At 37.2% G+C, this 22,842-nt stretch overlaps 1 protein-coding gene across 1 annotated transcript in view; it reads left to right on the forward strand.

Moving 5' to 3' along the window:
* LOC126260390 (carboxypeptidase B-like) overlaps positions 1-22,842 on the forward strand; it is a 98,793-nt gene that overhangs the window by 52,130 nt on the left and 23,821 nt on the right. Inside the window, exons 6-7 of the mRNA XM_049957717.1 lie at positions 8,674-8,761; positions 11,469-11,614. Coding sequence (XP_049813674.1) covers positions 8,674-8,761; positions 11,469-11,614 — 234 coding nt within the window. The remainder of the gene's footprint in view (positions 1-8,673; positions 8,762-11,468; positions 11,615-22,842) is intronic.

A 22,842-nucleotide genomic window follows, 5' to 3' on the forward strand; every position in this document is an offset into this window, starting at 1 on the left:
TCCAATCAACGACCAAGAACAGCAGCGCTAGCATAGAGTAGTTCGTGCTAACAGACAACAACACTGCGTGAAATAACAACAGAAATCAATTTGGGACGTACGATGAACGTATCCGATAGGACAGTGCACCGAAATATGGCGTTAATGGGCTACGGCAGCAGATGACCGACGTTAGTGCCTTTGCTAACAGTACGGCATCTCCTGCAGAGCCTCTCCTGAGCTCGTAACCGTACGGTTTGAATCCTAGATGGCTGTTAAAACATGGCCTGGTCAGATGAGTCTCGATTTCAGTTGGTAAGAGTTGAGGTTATGGTTCGAGGTTGGCGCAGACCCACGAAGCCATGGACCCAAGTTGTGAACAAGGCACACTGCAAGCTGATGGTGGTTCCATAATGGTGTGGTCAGTGTTCACGTGGATTGGACGCGTCCTTTGGTCCAACTGAAACGGTCATTGACTGGAAATGGTTATGTTCGTCTACTTGGAGACCATTTTCAGCCATTCTTGGACTTTATGTCCCCAAATAACGATGTAATGTCACCAAGCCACCATTATTCGCGACTGGTTTGAAGAAAATTCTGGACATTTCGAGCGAATGATTTGGCCATGACATCGCATCACACGAATCCCGTCGATCATTTATGGGGCATAAGCGGCAGGTGAGTTCGTATACAAAGTCCTGCACTGACAACACTTTCACAGTTATGAATGGCTATAGAGGTTCAGTATTTCTGTAGGGGACTCCAACGACTTGTTTATACCACGTCGGGTCGTCGTACTACGCCGGGCAAAAGAGGCCCGTCACGGTGTTAGGAGGTATCGCATGACTTTTGTCGCCGCAGTATATGTATGTAAATGTAGATGTGGATGTAGATGTTTATGACAGGGTGTAATTGCTGCGCGACTAGCTCTCTGTAGGCTGCATTTTTCGAAGTGGAGAAAGGAAGGCTGATAAGAGTTTAACGTACCGTCGTTAGCGCGGTTGTTAGAGAAGGAGCACAAGCCCCGGTTACCAAAGGATGGGGAATGAAACCTGCCGTGCCCCTTCCTAAGCAACCATCCCGGAATTTGAGTGGAGCGATGTAGGAAAATCACGAAAAACCTAAACCTGGTTGGGCGGACGGAGGTATGAAGTGTCGTCCTCCCAAATGCGAGTCCGTTGGCTGACTACTGCGCCACATCGCTCGGCTGCATTTTTCGATACGTGCTTTTTATGACTCTCCTTGCACGCCATGCGACACCATCTTAAATTGTTGCAATGTGCGGAAAATAATGTATCGACAACAGAAACGAGCTCTCCATACCTGTTTCCCATAGGTCTCTCTCCATGGTGAAAAATTCGTTATAGTTAAGTTAATGCTTGTTACGAAACACCTTTCTGCTGTTTTCCTCAGCTACATCTTTCTGCATCATACGTTAAATGCATGTTTACAAATTTCTGTGACAAATGATGCTTCATTTTTGACAGCCAATCGCAAATGTAAATCTCCATCCCAGATTCCTACTTACTCTTTTACTAAATAGGACTACCAACGTCGATGACACGTAGAGGTTTTTGTTGTAAAATCACTCATTTTACATACTCGTGTGTCACAGGCATCCCTCATTCAAGACCTCAGTCCAACTGCAATATTAATTTCAGACTATTGACTCCAAGTCTGAAAATACTCAGTTTAAGATGCTCTAGCGGCTGTATAGTTTTAATCCAAATGCAACTCACTAATACTACAATCGTGTTGCACAAGGAGTGTTTGTGCGGTTATACATATACATATGAAGAATCGAAATGGAAAATATTCTATGTGTCATTAATCATCATCATCATCATCATCATCATTTAAGACTGATTATGCCTTTCAGCGTTCAGTCTGGAGCATAGCCCCCTTATAAAATTCCTCCATGATCCCCTATTCAGTGCTAACATTGGTGCCTCTTCTGATGTTAAACCTATTACTTCAAAATCATTCTTAACCGAATCCAGGTACCTTCTCCTTGGTCTGCCCCGACTCCTCCTACCCTCTACTGCTGAACCCATGAGTCTCTTCGGTAACCTTGCTTCTCCTATGCGTGTAACATGACCCCACCATCTAAGCCTGTTCGCCCTGACTGCTGCATCTATAAAGTTCATTCCCAGTTTTTCTTTGATTTCCTCATTGTGGACTCCCTCCTGCCATTGTTCCCATCTACTAGTACCTGCAATCATCCTAGCTACTTTCATATCCGCAACCTCAGCCTTGTTGATAAGGTAACCTGAATCCACCCAGCTTTCGCTACCATACAACAAAGTTGGTCGAAAGATTGAACGGTGCACAGATAACTTAGTCTTGGTACTGACTTCCTTCTTGCAGAAGAGAGTAGATCGTAGCTTAGCGCTCACTGCATTATCTTTGCTACACCTCGCTTCCAGTTCTTTCACTATGTTGCCATCCTGTGAGAATATGCATCCTAAGTACTTGAAACCGTCCACCTGTTTTAACTTTGTTCCTCCTATTTGGCACTCAATTCGTTTATATTTCTTTCCCACTGACATTACTTTCGTTTTAGAGATGCTAATCTTCATACCATAGTCCTTACATTTCTGACCTAGCTCTGAAATATTACTTTGCAAATTTTCAATCGAATCTGCCATCACAACTAAGTCATCCGCATATGCAAGACTGCTTATTCTGTGTTCACATATCTTGATCTCACCCAGCCAGCCTATTGTTTTCAACATATGATCCATAAATAATATGAATAACAGTGGAGACAGGTTGCAGCCTTGTCTTACCCCTGAAACTACTCTGAACCATGAACTCAATTTACCGTCAACTCTAACTGCTGCCTGACTATCCATGTAAAGACCTTTAATTGCTTGCAAAAGTTTGCCTCCTATTCCATAATCTCGTAGAACAGACAATAACTTCCTCCTAGGAACCCGGTCATATGCCTTTTCTAGATCTATAAAGCATAGATACAATTCTCTGTTCCACTCATAACACTTCTCCATTATTTGCCGTAAGCTAAAGATCTGGTCCTGACAACCTCTAAGAGGCCTAAACCCACACTGATTTTCATCCAATTGGTCCTGAACTAATACTCGCACTTTCCTTTCAACAATACCTGAGAAGATTTTACCCATAACGCTGATTAAAGAGATACCTCTGTAGTTGTTACAAATTTTTCTGTTTCCATGTTTAAAGATTGGCGTGATTACTGCTTTTGTCCAGTCTGATGGAACCTGTCCCGACTCCCAGGCCATTTAAATTATCCTGTGTAGCCATTTAAGACCTGACATTCCACTGTATTTGATGAGTCCCGACTTAATTTCATCCACCCCAGCTGCTTTATTGCACTGCAATCTATTGACCATTTTCTCCACTTCCTCAAATGTGATCCTGTTTCCATCATCATTCCTTTCCCATTCTACCTCGAAATCTGAAACATTGCCGATCGTATTTTCACCTACATTGAGCAACTCTTCAAAATATTCCCTCCATCTGCCCAAGGCATCAACAGGATTCACCAGCAGTTATCCTGACCTGTCCAAAATACTTGTCATTTCCTTCTTACCTCCCTTTCGATGACTGCTAATTACACTCCAGAATGGTTTTCCAGCAGCTTGACCCATAGTTTCCAACCTGTTTCCAAAGTCTTCTCAAGATTTCTTCTTGGATGCTGCAATTATCTGTTTGGCTTTGTTTCTTTCTTCAACATAACTTTCTCTGTCTACCTGAGTTCTAGTATGTAGCCATTTTTGATACGCCTTCTTTTTCCTTTTACAGACTGCCTTGACTGTGTCATTCCACCAAGCTGTTTGCTTCATCCTACTTTTACACACTACTGTTCCAAGACATTCTTTAGCCACTTCTAGTACTGTGTCCCTGTACCTTGTCTATTCCTTTTCCAATGACTGTAATTGACTACATTCAACTAACTGGTACCTTTCTGAGATCGCTGTTATGTACTTGTGCCTGATTTCCTTATCCTGAAGTTTCTCCACTCTTATCCTCCTACATATGGACCTGACCTCCTGCACTTTCGGCCTCACAATCCCTATTTCACTGCAGATTAAATAATGATCAGTGTCATCAAAGAATCCCCTGAATACACGTGTGTCCCTCACAGCCTTCCTGAATTCCTGATCTGTTACTATATAGTCAATGACAGATCTGGTTCCCCTGCCTTTCCAAGTATACCGGTGAATGTTCTTATGTTTAAAAAAGGAGTTTGTGATTACTAAGCCCATACTGGCACAGAAATCCAAGAGTTGTTTCCCGTTCCTGTTGGCCTTCATATCCTCTCCAAATTTACCCATAACCTTTTCATACCCTTCTGTTCGATTTCCAATCCTGGCATTAAAATCATCCATGAGCAGAACACTGCCCTTGTCCTTTACTCTAACAACTACATCACTGAGTGCCTCATAAAAACTATCCATCTTATCTTGATCTGTCCCTTCACAATGCGAATATACTGACACAATCCTAATTTTCTTGCTAGACACTGTCAGATCTATCCACATCAGTCGTTCGTTTACATACCTTATTGCAACTACGCTGGGTTCCATTTCTTTCCTGATGTAAAGCCCTACACCCTATTGTGCTATTCCTGCTTTGACTCCTGACAGGTGGACCTTGTATTCTCCCACTTCCTCTTCTTTCTCACCCCTTACCCGAATGTCACTAACAGCTAAACGTCCAGCCCCATCTTACTTGCAGCCTCTGCCAACTCTACTTTCTTCCCAGAGTAGCCGCCATTGATATTAATAACTCCCCATATCATTACCATTTGTTTGCCAAGTCGTATCTTAGGAGTCCCTGGTTTGTCAGTTAGAGGTGGGACTCCGTCACCTCCAAAGGTCCGAGGCATTTTGCTCTGATTGTTGCCTGCATCATATTTAAAGTACCAGGGAAGCAGGTTGCTAGCATTACTTGCCCCGAGTCCCATTGAGTTTTACGCCTAACGGTTGAGGGACTAACCGGTGGATTTGGTAGTCCTTGCCGTATGAGCACAAAAGGTGACCATGACTCAGAATATGTCCGAGATGCCCAGCCTTATTCCAAAGTAACTGGTATCCCGACTGTCGGGACCACTTACTTGGCCACTCATACGTTGCCCGTGGTTCATGAACTAGGACATGACTACAGGAACCCACACCATGAACCACTGTGTCATTAATAAAAAGAAAAAAGAAAAAGAAAACAAAACGCGTTCTCGGAACTCTGTTGCGTATTTATAGCTTTGATAGAGGTGGTAAAGCACGTATAAAGTGAAACTTTCAGGCAGATGAAAGCTGTGTGCCGGACCGAGACTCGAACTTGGAGTAGAGCCTCGGTCCGGCTCACAGTTTTAATCTGCCAGGAAGTTTCATATCTCAGCTGCACAGTGAAAAATTTCATTCACGTAGAAAGTGTTTAAAACATGCCTTAGTAGATGGCTCATTGTCGTTGACCCGAGCTGTGCTTGCCTTTGGTGTTTCAAAATTTAAGGAATATTAACAGTGGTTCTTATTCACTACAGTTCTACTTCTTAAAAACGTAAAGTATTATTTCTGTGCTAGTATTATCACAAATAAAACTTAGTGCCGCAGTATTAATGGTATTTGGAAGAAAAACTGTCTTTTTATTTTGTTGAAACCACATCTTTCACACCACTGCTATGTACAAAACACAAGTTCATTCTCGAAAACAAAATAGTAACCAATGAAAGTTAATGATTTCTAACTATATAAATAGCGCCATTTACGATTTAGAAACGACAGGCCCGTCTTCACACGACTGTTTACTCTTATAGTACATTTATTGTTGGTTACATTAGCTGTTGGCCAGTTTTCTTCCAACGAGTAATGTAAACAACAAGAAATGTAATGTGAAGATGAACAGCCGTCTAGAGATAAACTTGTCGGTTAGAAACCGGTAACGGCACTATTTATATAAATAAATAGCATTATTATCACTGGTTGTTTGCTGTTTTCTTCTTTGCAAGAATCAGCCTGTAAATTCTTTCTTGTACAGTAGTAAGAAACAGTAGGGAGAAAAGCACAGGTCAAAAAGAAATGATGCACGTAACCCAAAACGGAATGGTTGATACCCTTTTCTTCTCCGCACGCACCTGGTTAGAAAAATCTATACCACTTTCACGGAGATGGTCCTTGAAATGAAGCTAAGTCTTGCGACCGCTACGATGAACACTTGTGGGCGTAGCCTAACGTCATACGAAATACGCGTCGGTATTGTGACGTATACCTGCATCTATAGCAACATCCATACTGCGAAAAGCCCTGTGGAATGCATGGCATAGGTAATGTCTCACTTTCTCAGTCATTACGGATTTTTCCCCCTCCATCTGTGTATGGTAAGAGGAAAATTCCTTGTGCACGCTGTATTTATTAAAAAAGGCCTATTACTGCAGATCGATAGAAAGTGCAAAATGGCTAAGCAGGGATGGCTAGAGGACAGATGTAAGGATGGAGAGGCTTATCTCACTAGGGGTAAGATAGATACTGCCTACAGGAAAATTAAAGAGACCTTTGGAGAAAAGAGAGCCACTTGTATGAATATCAAGAGCTCAGATGGAAACCCAGTTCTAAGCAAAGAAGTGAAAGCAGAAAGGTGGAAGGAGTATATAGAGGGTCTATACAAGGGCGATGTACTTGAGGACAATATTATGGAAATGGAAGAGGATGTAGATGAAGATGAAATGGGAGATACGATACTGCGTGAAGAGTTTGACAGAGCACTGAAAGACCTGAGTCGAAACAAGGCCCAGGAAGTAGACAACATTCCATTAGAACTACTGACAGCCTTGGGAGAGCCAGTCCTGACAAAACTCTACCATCTGGTGAGCAAGATGTATGAGACAGGCGAAATACCCTCAGACTTCAAGAAGAATATAATAATTCCAATCCCAAAGAAAGCAGGTGTTGACAGATGTGAAAATTACCGAACTATCAGTTTAATAAGTCACAGCTGCAAAATACTAACGCGAATTATGTACAGACGAACGGAAAAACTAGTAGAAACCGACCTCGGGGAAGATCAGTTTGGATTACGTAGAAATATTGGAACACGTGAGGCAATACTGACCTTACGACTTATCTTAGAAGAAAGATTAAGGAAAGGCAAACCTACGTTTCTAGCATTTGTAGACTTAGAGAAAGCTTTTGACAATGTTGACTGGAATACTCTCTTTCAAATTCTAAAGGTGGCAGGGGTAAAATACAGGGAGCGAAAGGCTATTTACAATTTGTACAGAAACCAGATGGCAGTTATAAGAGTCGAGGAGCATGAAAGGGAAGCAGTGGTTGGGAAGGGAGTGAGACAGGGTTGTAGCCTCTCCCCGATGTTATTCAATCTGTATATTGAGCAAGCACTAAAGGAAACAAAAGAAAAATTCGGAGTAGGTATTAAAATCCACGGAGAAGAAATAAAAACTTTGAGGTTCCCCGATGACATTGTAATTCTATCAGAGACAGCAAAGGACTTGGAAGAGCAGTTGAACGGAATGGACAGTGTCTTGAAAGGAGGATATAAGATGAACATCAACAAAAGCAAAACGAGGATAATGGAATGTAGTCAAATTAAGTCGGGTGATGCTGAGGGAATTAGATTAGGAAATGAGACACTTAAAGTAGTAAAGGAGTTTTGCTATTTGGGGAGCAAAATAACTGATGATGGTCGAAGTAGAGAAGATATAAAATGTAGACTAGCAATGGCAAGGAAAGCGTTTCTAAAGAAGAGAAATTTGTTAACATCGAGTATAGATTGAAGTGTCAGGATGTCGTTTCTGAAAGTATTTGTATGGAGTGTAGCCATGTATGGAAGTGAAACATGGACGATAAATAGTTTGCACAAGAAGAGAATAGAAGCTTTCGAAATGTGGTGCTACAGAAGAATGCTGAAGATTAGATTGGTAGATCACATAACTAATGATGAAGTATTGAATAGAATTGGGGAGAAGAGGAGTATGTGGCACAACTTGACAAAAAGAAGGGACCAGTTAGTAGGATATGTTCTTAGGCATCAAGGGATCACAAATTTAGCATTGGAGGGCAGCGTGGAGGGTAAAAGTCGTAGAAGGAGACCAAGACATGAATACACTAAGCAGATTCAGAAGGATGTGGGTTGCAGTAAGTACTGGGAAATGACGAAGCTTGCACAGGATAGGGTAGCATGGACAGGTGCATCAAACCATTCTCAGGACTGAAGACCACAACAACATTACTGCATAAGCCAATCATTTGCTGTGGAGCAACATTTGTAATTGTACCTTTCTGTTTGTAATGCTATCAATATTTGTAGGAGACATACTTATTTAAGAATTTTTAGCATATTGCCGCTGCCAACCGACCGCGTGGTGAAGAGATGCCAGGGCTGGACTTCAGTTAAGTAGTTTTAATTCGACATGGTACCATGGTACTATAGGTTTTAATTTTAATGTTAACTGTGCCTTACTCTGGCATGTTATAGTAATTTTATGCTTCTGAAGAAGGCTAGATTAATTTAGTCGAAACCTGGTAAAGACTAGAAAATTTGCGCAACTGAGGCTGATTCTTCATAATATTAAATATTAGAAATACATATGCTTAATGTTAATTTAAAAATTAAAATTTCCCCATCAGTAAGTGATTCTGCTTGTACCCACGCCTCGAAGACTTATACACTTCTACTTACTTGTGTTTTTATATGTCACAGGACCGAATGTGGAGGAAGACCCGATCCATTGAAATTACGGGATGCCTTGGAGTGGATGGTAACAGGAACTTTAATTTTCACTGGAATGGTAAGAGGAATTGCATATAGCATATGGAATTTTTATTTTATTGCCTAAGACTCAAACACACATAACACTTATTCCACAGAGCACAGGGGTATAACCTTCGTTAGCGTCACAATTGAAAGTCATAAAATTGTAGGTGATTTACAGTATTCAGTTATTTGGTTAACCAGTTTCCCTGTTACAAGACAATCATCAGACTATAACAGAAGATTATCATCAAACAAGATGTAGCGCTGGTTAACAACACTCCAAAAGACATTACACGTCGGGAACGAGAGGCAAATGCAAAGTAAATCTCATCTGTGACAATGCAATAGTAACATACTTGAAAATATTAATGCCGAATAGTTTGTAAATGTAAAGGGAACACAGCAGGAAAATACTAAGACAAAACATAAAGAAAACATGAGCAAAGCATTACACTCAAAAGAAGAGAAGATGTACATGTGGTAAAACAGCCCAATAAACCTTGTAATTTTTCCGTCCTATCTACGTAATTATGTAGCTCTCAATTCATTCGAGCAATCAATCATTCATGATAGGAAACACCGTCATAGCTCAGTCACTCAAAATGATTCTGAAATTTTACTTGTTAAAATGAAATCAGGCGATGATTCTTCTTCTCTGCAGGCTCGTGCTTTGCGGCAGTCCGCTAATCTGTACAAATAAAATGCCTCGTATTTTTGGGAGCGTTGTATAATCAGTCGGGAAACCTCAGATCAAGCGGATATTTGGCTTTGATGAAGTTTAACCTTCCGAAGAAATAATGGAGCTCTTGGATTATTAAATGCAGGTTCGTATCCAGTTTTTCGGAAGTTCCCTTCTGATTAACAACTACGCAATATATCGATGAATATCATTAATTCTCAAAAGTCGAATACACACCTTTTGTGTGAAGGAGCCATATATATGTATTTCACTTTTAATCGTACAATTTCGTATCCGTTATCTTCTGTCACAAATCTCAATAATCAGATTACAGTTCTTCAAACCAAGTTCAGGCTAATCGGCACGAAGACAATCTCGGAAGCTCCCCTTCTTTTTTTCTAACAACCACCAGAGAGAGTACTACAAAGAATACTTATGCGCTCATGGCATAGCTATTGTATGAAACTACTTTTCGCATGGATTCTGCGAGTATGAAGATAGAAAATTAGTAAACGTCATTCAAGGGTAGAATTGTATCTGCATAATTCATCGTATATAAAGAGATATTACAACCTATAGAACAATTTCAATGAAATTAATATTTAAGTAACACAAAATCTGACAATATGAATCAAGATCACTTAGGAACAACTTGAAAAAGTTTTACATGTGGAAGGTGATTTAGAAAAAGATTGGAAGATACAATTGGAAATTGTAACAGGAAATACAAAACTAAACTATGTGTCAGTGTTTTGAATAATTAATCTTACTGCATGAAAAATGTACTTATAATCAAACAACAGAATACATGAAGCAGACGCACAGTCACAGTTAAATAAATAAATGTATGGAAAATGAAGGAATAGGAAGTAACAGACTATGTGGAAAGAATTGGTCTCGTAAGAGGCTTGAATGAAGTTTAGGAGAGGGGAAGCATTAAGCGGTGTCTGGTCATTTATCTTAAGATTAGGACTGTGTGACAGATGTTTATTGATTTCCAGGAGGTTCCAAAAGATTCAGTTTTTACCCTCTTTTAGCTAAGTGACGGCCGTGGGACTGTGACTGGTAGCTGTACCTTTCATATAAAATTATATACTCAATTAGGTATAAACCGGTCTGTGTTGTCACCACAGTATCTTTGGGGAAACTAAAATACTCAATTTACGACTTGTTTCCAAAAACTGAAACGAGAAGAAATATATCGCTGAATAACTAATTAGAGTGGATTAGATACATTTTTGGTTCTATAAATCTACTGTGATATAGAACGTGTCATAAAAAAACAGCTAATACGTAAGTACAAAAAAGAAAGAGAAATGTTGATGTCCCTTCCTCGGGTCCTAAGTGAAATGCCCCTCTCGGGAATCGCATGAGGCAAAAGCATTGTATAAATATTTTTATTAAATAGGTAATAACAAATGTGTTCAAAACATATAATTGTGCAATAAATCAAGTTGTAGTTGAATAATTTTTAGCCTATTGTAGTAACGCTTCTTGTAACGGAAACTCAGTTTACGACACTTATAACTCTGATTACACTACTGCACTCGATTTATTCCGAAGTAAGGTTTCATGTAACATCCACATCTTTGGGTGTTATTAATGATATACACATCAGCCGGTTCTATTAAGAAACTCTCCAAAGTAGCGGAAGAAATTAGACACCAATAAATCATTTTTCCTTTAGGCCTTAGGTTTTTAGCTCTCTGAGTTTGTCTGAAGGAGCTGATGCATTTCTGCTGCCGAGGACAAAGAATTACCGCCGCATATTCCACCTTACCAACGGTCTGCACCATTGTGTTTTGTCATTATAACAGCATGCCACAGTGGTGTGAGACAGAACTTTGTTGTGTACCAGATGGAGACATGTACTTGCACACACACACACACACACACACACACACACACACACACACACTCTCACTCATTTGGGAACGATATGTTGCCCTGTGTAAGAAACTATTTTCACCAAAATATGTTTTGTAACATTTTGTTCATTTAGGCCTAGAATGATACTTGTATTATGTATTAATCTGCAAGCTGTACATTTCTGCATTTTCAGAGACGTGCTCCAGCAACGACCCCTGTTCTGACACTTATGCCAGGCCTATGGATTTCTCCGAGGTGGAGACCAGTTATCTGAGGAACTACATCAACAGGAACATCGATTGTATCAAGCTCTACCTTACGTTCCACAGCTACGGCCCTGTAAGTACTTAATGCACTATTTTCCAAAGTTATATAAAGTGCTACTTGGTAAACAATATATTATAATCTAATATAGAACGAATATGAAGTTTTGGTGCTTCATAAGTAAATGAAAAACAATTGACATGGGGAAAATTAACTTTTTCAAATGAACAGTAGCATTTTGTTTGTGAGGAAATAACTTTATTTATAGAAAATCCAAGATCTGTGTAATTTACATTGTCGCTTAAGAACAGTTATTTCAGACAAGTAACGACCATTATCTTGTATACAATTATCAATTCTCTGCTAGAACGTTACTCATAACTCGAGCAAAGAGGCGTTGATCAATCGTACACTCCACTTTCTTAGTACACCTTTCGGTTCTGATAACTTTGGATTTTCTTACATAGACACACCAGTTCAAATGCCCTCACAAAGAAAAGTCACAAGTGGACAACTCTGATGTTCTGAGTGGCATGGCAAGTCATCAAAATGAGAAATGAAGTCTCCAATGAAAATGTTCGACACAATTGACATGGTTGCATTTTAGATGTGTGATGTTACATAATCCTTTTGAAAACAAAACTTTCTCACGTGCATCAGTCGTATTCACAATTCTAGAGAAAATAATGTGTTGATCATGCGTATGTAACATACGGAGCCTATCGCCATTGTTGGACAGTCCTCCTGCAAATCGTGAGGTCCCATTACGTCAGCAACTGCTACAGTACATCGCACAGTCTCACGTGGAGGTCGAAAAGAACTATCATGAACTGAACAAGGCTTTTCAGGGAACTAAAGAACGATAATTCAAGTGAAAATGGGCGCATCACTCGTAAACACAGCGGCATTTGAGTCTTCCTCAAAGACCTCTCTCCCATGCGCAGCGATGATTTCTCATTATTGGAAGTCCCTGAATCTGTTGGACGGATGGTAACATTTTCCTCTCATACTCACAGTTTCTCATCCGAGAACAGCGTGCATATTGGTGTACGAATCGTCTTCTGCTAATTGCTGCTCTCGTAATGACTATGCTTCCATTGTTCTCGCTTTTTTCCAACAGGTCTTGGCGGCTTTGTTAACTGTTGTTCCTAAAAGCTGTAACCCACCATGTGATCGTAGTACGACTGGAAGCTGTGTGATTAAAAAAGCGACGAAATATTCGTCACGTTACTGCACAGACTCAGTATTTAGCAATATGGTATGGCAACTAGACACGCGATGCTCTATAGCCGATTTTTCCATTGCTACTGAAATGGCAATCAGTCCGAAAGTGAATGACAGTGAAGTATGTGCCATCTCAAAAAAATGGTTAAAATGGCTCTGACCACTATGGGACTTAACTGCTGAGGTCGTTAGTCCACTAGAACTTAGAACTACTTAAACCTAACTAAGGACATCACAGACATCCATGCCCGAGTCAGGATTCGAACCTGCGACCGTAGCGGTCGCGCGGTTCCACACTGTAGCGCCTAGAACCGCTCTGCCACTCCGGCCGGCTGTGCCGTCTCCCTCCCACCACTGGCAACTGTGTAGTAGCCAGTAACCAGTCCTTTTCCCATACGTCACCCTGCATTTACTCTAGTTTTGAGTCCTGCCAAACTGGTAAATTTTTACAGTGATTCAGTCAAGTACTCTTCCGTTATCTCACTCAACCTCAAAACACTGAGTTGACATATTGTGTTCATTTAGCAACTTCATTAAACTTATTTTATTATACTGAGTATTGTTTCTATAATTCCACTGAAGTAGATATGATTTGCCAGTTCTGCGTCACACCCGTTTGATCACAATTTTTAGCCAAAATCATTTAGTCAGCACAAATTAATTAAAGTAGCATGGGCAAGAATAATTACGCGACCTCATCAGCGCACTGCACTGCATGAAAGATAATATAGAAGAGTTCAATCCTACATAAGCACATAACAAATCTAAATCAGAAAATCGAAATCAAATCGTAAGTAAATAATGTACCCATAGGTTTAAGAATAAAAATACAGACAAATGATCACCACCAAAAAAACAGCCGCTGGTTACTACGAACCCGCAATCATGTGATATGTCACAAAGGCCTGAAACCAAATAGAAATCAATCCCCATACAAACTAAGGCATTGAAAAGTTAAACCCCGCACAAATGGCGGGTTTGAAATAGAAATCAAGTAAGAACAAAAACGAAAATCGTAAGTAAATACAATCACAGATCGATATGAAGACAAAAACAGTTCTCTCTTTCTATAGTTATCAAAATCGAAATAAAGAAATCGTAAGTAAATCGGTTTCATAGATACAAGTTAAATTTCATATCATAACAACTAATCAAACAACCTTTCTGCTCCACTGTTCCATGTATACAATTAATGGTGGAAAATGAAAAAAAGAAGAAAATTTTGAAAAATCCATGGGGTACCCCCTTTGATCCTCAAAAATGGCCGAAAATGATTAATTTATTTTTGGTGAAGATAAAGATTGAAAGACCATAAATAAGTTTTCTTATATAATAGATACGATGTATAATAATATAAGTGAAGAAAGTGATAATGGTATCAGTGAGAGAATGAATGAGAGTGTGAATAGAACAGCATTTGAAAGTATTTCGGTAAATAAACTACACCAGTTATCTAAAGCCAATAATATTCGTGGCTATAGTACTTGCAACAGAAAGAAAGTAATTCAACAACTAACACAATATCACAACACACCTGACCAACTAAAACACATCTATGACATGATGCTTTTAGAAATCCTATTGCAAAAATAACAACATTCGAGGTTATTACAAATTTAATAGAGGAGACCTCATCAGGCATATTATTAATTCGAATCCTCATCCAAGTTCCTTAACACAAATGCCCTTTTACTATGACACAGATCAAAACACATTTATTAAGCCCACAGCACGAGATCGACTTAATATAGCGATGAAAGATAAGGCATTCACTGAAAAAATTAAAAGCAGACTTGAAACATGGACGTTTGAACAACCGCACATCAAAACAAAAAAGGATCCAGTGGTTTCATTTATAAACAGAATAACTAAAGCTGTAACTAAGAAAATCGAAAGGGCACTACATAAGCACAACGCTCTTAAAGTTAACGTACAACTAACATGTGATTACATTAAGGGCAGAGAGGTGCAAGAGTTCAATTTCAAAACCCCAAACGATAAGATTTTAGAATCAACCAACCTAAGAGTGTACATGCGCTGTATTAAAGACAAACTCTTAAGAGAAATGAGTGAATTTCAAGGTCGAGGATCAGGTTGGTCATTACACAAAATTAAAACATTTGAACTAAGAATTAATCAGTATACACTATATTCAGGAGCAACTTACTCTGATTTACCATATCACATCAAGTCCAAACAGGCGGTACAAACATAATGAATAAAGATGATAAGTGCATTCTGTATTGTTTGAAGGCTCACTTGAATCCATTACATCGTTTATCAAATCCAACAAGAGTACATCAACATTAGAACTGATATCGACGAAGCATTAAAAGACATTGAATTTCCTGTAGCACTTAAAGATATACCAAAGATTGAGAAAATATTAGGATTACAAATCAGTGTGTTTGGTTATGATGAAAAACATATAATTTATCCACTATACCCACACAAACGAAGAATACCAGCTGAAAATCCTGTAGATCTATTACTAGCAACTAAAGATGAACAAAAACACTATTGCTTAATTTGTAACCTATCACATTTAGTTTCATCTCAAGTAAATAAAAACGAACACAAGAAACATATATGTAGAAGTTGTATGCTGTGCTTTAATGATGAATCTAAATACAAAACTCATATGCAGGACTATTGTAATAATGAAACTGTTAAGATTGTAATGCCAGATAAAGGAAGCCAAATCTTCTTTAAGAACATTCAAAACACAATGGGCGTACCATATGTTATTTATGATGACTTCGAATGTTTAACCCCTAAGATTGATCCCAACACACAAGACACCGCCAAGAAAAGTAGATGTGACCAAAAGCATGAACCATGTAGTTATGCATACTGTATTATTAGGAATGGCATATTTAGAAAGTTTAAGCGTTACAGAGGTCCGGAGGCACCAAAGAAGTTTATTGAAAGCCTAACAGAATAAGCCAAGAAGATTCATCAAGTGTATAAAAAAGTTGTACCACTAGAAATGACTGAAGAAAATGAAACACAATTTGAACGTTCTGAGAACTGTACATACTGCAATTTTGAATACACAGAAAAGAATATAAAAGTTCGTTATCATGATCATATTACTGGTAAATTCATAGCACCCGCATGTAACGAATGTAATTTAAAACTAAAAGCACCTGTTCCTGTCTGTATGCATAATCTTAGTGGTTATAATTCTCGTCTGTTTGTTAAAGAACTAGGATGCACAAATGAAGACATCGAAGTTACTCGAAATAAAGAAGAAAAATACATATCATTTAGCAAGAATGTTAAAGAAGGTGTGAAGTTAAAGTTTGTCGACTCATTTAGGTTTATGCCTAAATCCCTTGCATCATTAATTAAGAATCTAAAACCCGAACAAATGGCTATTACAAAACGGTTTTTCGATGATGGGGCATTAAAACTTGTAACTAGAAAAGGTGTTTATCCATATGACTGTATGAACTCTTGGGACAAGTTTAAAGAAACACAACTTCCAATTGTAGAAGCTGTTTACAATAGCATTGAACAAGAAGACATATCAAATGATGATTATTAACATGCAGTAAATGTTTGGAATCACTTTAATTTACAGAATATGGACGAATATCACGAATTATATTTAAAGACTGATGTGTTACTGCTTGTTGATGTGTTTGAATGTTTTAGAGCTACTTGTATGAAAGCTTATTATCTCGATCCAGCACAATATTACACAAGTCCAGGTTTAGCATGGGATACAATGTTGAAAATGACTAAAATAAAATTAGACATGATAACAGATTATGATATGATTCTAATGATTGAAAAAGGAATGAGAGGTGGTACATCACAGTGCTGCCAAAGATATGCTCAAGCAAATAACAAGTGAACAACTATGATCCAACACAAGAAAGTACATACATCGCATATTTAGATGCTAACAACTTATATGGTTGGGCAATGAATAAATATTTGCCATACAAAGATTTCAAATGGTTAACGAGAGAACAAATAAAACAACTTGACATCAAGCATATACCAAGGAACAACGACACAGGTCAAATCTTAGAAGTTGGTTTAGAATATACACAAGAATTGCACGATCAACATAAAGACTTTCCTTTAGCTTTAGAGAACATGTGCTCCCAACAAAACAGCCGAAACTGCGTGGAACATTATGCAACAAAGATAAATACGTTATAGACTATAGAAATTTACAACAGTGTTTAAAACTTGGACTGAAACTTAAAGAGATACACAGAGTTATTAGCTTCAAACAGTCTGATTGGTTAAACCCACAATGAGAACCAAAGCAAGAAACGAGTTAGGAAAAGGACTTCTATAAATTGATGAACAATAGCGTTATTGGTAAGACAATGGAGAACATACATAATAGAGTTGACATACGACTAATAGCCGATGGAAGGAAGTGTGCCAAGCTTATATCAAAACTAAACTTTAAAGATCGAACTATATTAACTGAAGATTTAGTTCTTTTGTACATGAATAAGACCAAAGTGCTCTTTAACAAGCCTATATAAGTAGGGATGAGTATTTTAAAACTGTCTAAAGAGCTTATGTATGACTTCCATTATACCACAATGAAGCCTAAATATAGAGAAAACATAACTATTTGCTACAGAGGTACAGACAGCCTGATCTACCATATAAAGACACAAGATTTTTACCAGGACATGAAAAATATGATTAACCACTTTGATACAAGCGACTATTCCAAAGATAATCCGTACAACATCCCAAAAGTTAACAAGAAGGTCTCAGGCAAGATGAATAACGAGCTAGCAGGAAAGGTTTTGACTGAGTTTGTTGGTCTGCGATCAAAGATGTATGCTATAAAGTACGAAGACAAAGAGACTAAGAAGGCTAAAGGTGTTAAGGCAAGCACAGGAAGGAAAAATCTTGATTTTACAGACTACAAAACATATCTACTACAACAGACCGAAATGAATAGAAGTATGAAACTTATTCGAAGCAAACGACATGAAGTCTACACAATTGGATTGAACAAGCCAGCACTAAGTCACAAAGATGATAAGTGATACATACTACCAAATGGGATAAACACATTGTCTTGGGGACACTTTGAAATTGTAAACCAATTAAATTAAGAATGAACGTCCATATCTAAATCTTCCCTTTGTGTTAATTGCTATTTCTCTCTGTCTCTCTCTTTCTCTCTTTCTCTCTCTCTCTCTCTCTGTGTGTGTGTGTGTGTTTTAGTATTAGCGCTTTTATAGGCGGTGCTTATAAAAGAGACCATGTGGTACCCCCTTTGACCCTCAAAAAGACCAAAAATAAAATTAAAAATCATTTTTAAGCTTATGATAAAGGAACTTAAAATGAGTGATAAAACTCTGAGGAAACTTAAGAAAGACAACCTGATTGCATTGGTACAGAGTAAACAATACACCATTGATAAACCCTTAATGACTATGCCCAATGACAAACTAGTTAAAAGTGATGCTGAAGAAATAATACATGATGTAACGAAAACACTTAGAACTAACAACATTAAATGGAAAACAGTGTCAACATACCCTAACCTTTTAGAAGACTTCATAAGAGAATTTGAAAATGAATCAGATTGGTCTGAAATGTCATACAGTCAAAAGTTCACAAAAGCCTTTATAAGAGAATTCAATCATAAAGTCAGTTGGCACAATATTGGCTGTTCACAAAAACTAAGTGAAGATTTTATTAGAGAATTTCAAGATAAAGAATTCAATTGGCTATATTTCATTACTCATCAAAAAGTGTCAGAAGATTTCATTAGAGAGAGAGTGCATATAAATATAAGTCACTGAGCTGTTGGCGAATAATTCTAGTGTGCAGAAAAATTTTTTCAGAACAGTTTTTAAGAGATTTCAGTTGCAACTATAATAACGAATTGTGGCATGTAGTTTGTCAAAATCAAAAGTTAAGTGAACAATTCATTAGAGACTTTAAAGACCAAGTTGACTGGACAGCTGTTAGCTACAAACAAGAGCTTTAAGATGAATTCATTATAGAGTTTGCAGATAAAGTTAATTGACATACTTTAAAATGTAAGAACAAAGTATCAAAGGTGGAAATCGAGCGACTCAATCACAGTATGTATGTAAACGTTGGAAAAAATAGAAAACCTTGTAGTGTATGTTTGTTCGTTAATCGTCATTCTAATAAAGTAGAAAGAGTTTGCAATCATTTTTTCTGTGAATTATGTTTAGAAACCTAGTTACAAAATAACAATTCCTGCCCATTGTGTAGATGCATTTTAAGATATGGGTCTTACACACAAAAGCTAAAGAGAATGAAATTATTGTTAACAGAATGCTTTTCGATACTGATGATTAATTTGATTTTGATAATCCAACTATTTGTGATGATGAATATGATATTCATGAAGAAGAAGCAGTTTCACATTGAACATCACAAAAACAAAAATGAAATTAAAAAATATATTTACTCTTATAATAAATAGAATCATGGAATCTGTTATCACTAAACTAAATGAAATAGTTAAACCAAATATCCCATTCAAGAGCCTAAATGAACTTCCACTAAACAAAACACTATTAATCAAAAAGACTGAACTACTCACAACTAAAGTTGGTGCTAAGATCGTTGTTTACGTAGACAACTATAAGGTGTTTTTACCTGATCGTTACATCAAAGCGTTTGATAAAAAAACCAGAAAAGTAATTAACGATGGTAAAGAACAATTATATCTTGTCTATGGAGGTAAAATCAATTTGAGTGACAGTAGAAGTTTTCACAAGATTGAATTTACAGAAAAATCAAACGAAAAACAATCAGTACTAGAAATTAGCGATAGTGAGTAACTGCTTTTTTAGTTTTAAATTTGAATATGCTTTTATGGTATTAACCATTAAAGCCCAAGCTTAACTGTGTTTATGTAAAACCTAACCTTTCATAACTGTCTTTCAAGCGCAGCCTCAAGTTGTTTTTGTAATAAGATGTTTTTGTGTTTAAGCCTTTCCATTTCTATTTCCGTTTTTAGTTTGCCTATTGTTATGTTTTTCAGTTTAAGTTGTGATCCAAGCCAGTCTCGTTCATTTACTAATTTTTGAAGGTCGAAGCCATACTTGTCATTTAGTTCTTCATAATGTTCTGTTATCCTTTTGAGTTGTTTCTCATTAAGCACAATTACCTCTATGAAGTTTCCATAATCAATCCTTGCATCTAATGTGTTAAAGTGTTTAGAGATGGAACTTTCTGCGTTTGTTACATACAACGGATCGATATAATAAAAACATTTAAGAGTTAATACTACATTTTAATGTGGTCTTTTGTTCTTTCTTCTAAGTCTTTCGTTTTACCATATTTACACACAATGCAGTTATCAGCAATAACATCATTAATGCAAAACTCCTTGCGAATGTCTTTAATGGTACCTAACAAAAACAAATAAACACAAGAAATATAATTAGTTGCTGTCTTTAAAACAGCTGTAATATGCGCTGGGGTAGCTTCTTTAGATCTTGGTTGTTTGTTCTGTCATTATAGTTGTTTAATTCTATTTGTTAGTTGGTATTGACCTGTCTTTCGTATTGATGGTAAAACTTTCTCATAAACCCAATCTTGTTAATTTTCTGCTTCTGTCATGTTAGACTTCATAAGTAAAGAATACAGACCATGTTCATTGATAAAGATAGAGTGAGGATGAGTATTTAAATGGGGTAACGATTCATTACCCCTTTGCGTCCATCTATTTAAAGAGGGTAATGAATCACTACCCCTTAATTGTGTATATGTTTTTTGGTATTTAGATTTGATGTGATCTTTAATTGCTTTGTTTGTGTTTTTATACTCGAAAATCTCTGCCGCATCTTTGTCTTTAAACCATATCTTAACATCATGGTATTCATTAACTTTTGTTTGTTCATTTAAAGGGGGACCAAATCGCTCCTCCCTTAGTTGTTCGAATGTTTTTTGATATTTAAGTTTGACATGATATCTAATTGCTTTGTGCGTATTAGATCTTTACATCATCATCGTTTTCTTCAATAATAAAACTCACAGTTTTGGTTTTAAAAGTAAATAAGTTATTCTGTAAATCAATCAAACTATCCATTTATTATGTAATGAATTAAAAACTTTGTTTGTGCTTTTATGGAACTACAACCAGAAGCAGAAAAGTTTCAAGATTCCGTTACGTTTACTTTTTTTCGTGTTACATCTATGTTACGTTTACCTTATGTTTACCTTTTTTCACGTTGCGTTTACGTTACGTTTACGTTGTGATTAGGTTTTTTCGCGTTACATTTACGTTGTATTTACGTTTTATTTTGTAGAATAAATGGTTGGTAAAATGAAGAATCCTTATGATGTAAATAAAGCACGAGAAGCAATTAAAATGAGAGAATATTTCAGGGATAGGTTTAGAGGATTTACAAACAAAAGAGTTGATGAATATGACAAATACAAAAAACAGGAACAACCTGTGATTGATGCAATTGGTAACCTTGGTGAACGACTTGAAGGAAACTAGATAAAGGTCTTGAGAATAAAAGTAAAGACCTTATTCCATTTCAATTCAATACAAGTGAAGATTTGGGAATCAATAGAACACTAAACGAATCGGAAGTAGATAATGTGCTTCGTGATTATGATGAAGAAACTAAGAAAAGAGAAAAGAAATACATAGCAAGTCAAATGGCTTATGATTATCAACATGATGAACCAGAAGGACTAGCAACTCCAAAACCGAAACAAAACCAACTTTTATTGGAACACGTTTACTGAGATATCTGAACAACTGTAATGACGAAATTTTCGGTTTAAAATCAATTGGCGCTGAAAAATATGTTGGTGATGAACCTGTACAATTCAACATATTAACTGTAGAAGGAAGACATTACGATTATTTAACTGTACAAAGAAAAGAATATCAAGCCACTGACGATTTAATGAATCTTCTTACTCAAAAGTATATTACTTTGGACGAACTTGATGGTAAATTTGATCAAGAGGATTTGCAATATTACGCAAAATACAAATCAATAATTGAGCACATTCTAGGAAAACACTGTAGAAACGATAGTAGCTCAGAATCAAGTTTTGAAACTAGTACTCCAAGACCAAAGAGAGGTAAAGGTTTTGTTAAAGAATATAATGAGCTACCAATCGAATACATTTCGATGGACGATGTTAGGGACTTAATTGATCGTCTGGCTGTTATTGATGGTGAAGAGAGAAAGCAGGAAACGATAATTTTCGAAATGCGAAAGTTGCAATAATGAAAATGTTAATGTCAAAGTTTAATGACTTTGTGATTAATAGCCCTAAAGGTACATCATACGTTATAAAATTCTTAAACGTGTTACCACCATCATTCTGGGAAAATAAGAAATATGGCAAAGGAATAGTTAATTGGGCTTTGAATAATCTTAAAATGCCTGAGCTTCACATTCCTGGTTATAACTACTGTGGTTCGTTTACAAAGCTGGAAGAACGATTAAACGGAGGAAATGAAGGAATTAATAGGTTAGATGAAGCTTGTAAAGAACACGGTATAGCTTATCACGAGAAAAAAGATTTAAGTAGGAGACATGAGGCAGATAAAGTCCTACAAGATAAAGTGTTGGCTAATGTTTTTAGTAAAGATTCTGATTGGGATGAAAAGTTAGCTTCGGCTGGTATCGCAAGTGTCATGTACACAAAAAGGAAAATGGGCTGGGGTTTGTAAATAATTGTTTGTTAAGCTTAGTTTACGATGTTTTTATTTGCGAATCCATAAAAGCCAGTTTTAATTAGAGGCACTACAATGTTCTGCTGCGTAATCGGTAAGAGGAAACGATAGCTGTCAACCTTGGCGTGCTTTTTGCGCTGTGCATGATGCAACCAGCTAGTGACCTTGTTAGCCTCGCTATCTCTCACAGTTACACGGCGCTGATTCATACACTGCGACACGTACCAGCTTTGAGCTTCCGTCAACAGATGGCTCTGATCTTTGTTCTGTTTGAGGCAATAAGAAAACATTTTTCACTTTAAACGCAAATTAATTATTTTTAAAGTGGTTTTCAGTATTCATACTAACATTTGCACAGAGCTTACATATCGTCTCTTCAAATGAAATACAATAA

The sequence above is a fragment of the Schistocerca nitens genome, chromosome 5 (assembly GCF_023898315.1).
Source record: "Schistocerca nitens isolate TAMUIC-IGC-003100 chromosome 5, iqSchNite1.1, whole genome shotgun sequence".
NCBI lineage: Eukaryota > Metazoa > Arthropoda > Insecta > Orthoptera > Acrididae > Schistocerca > Schistocerca nitens.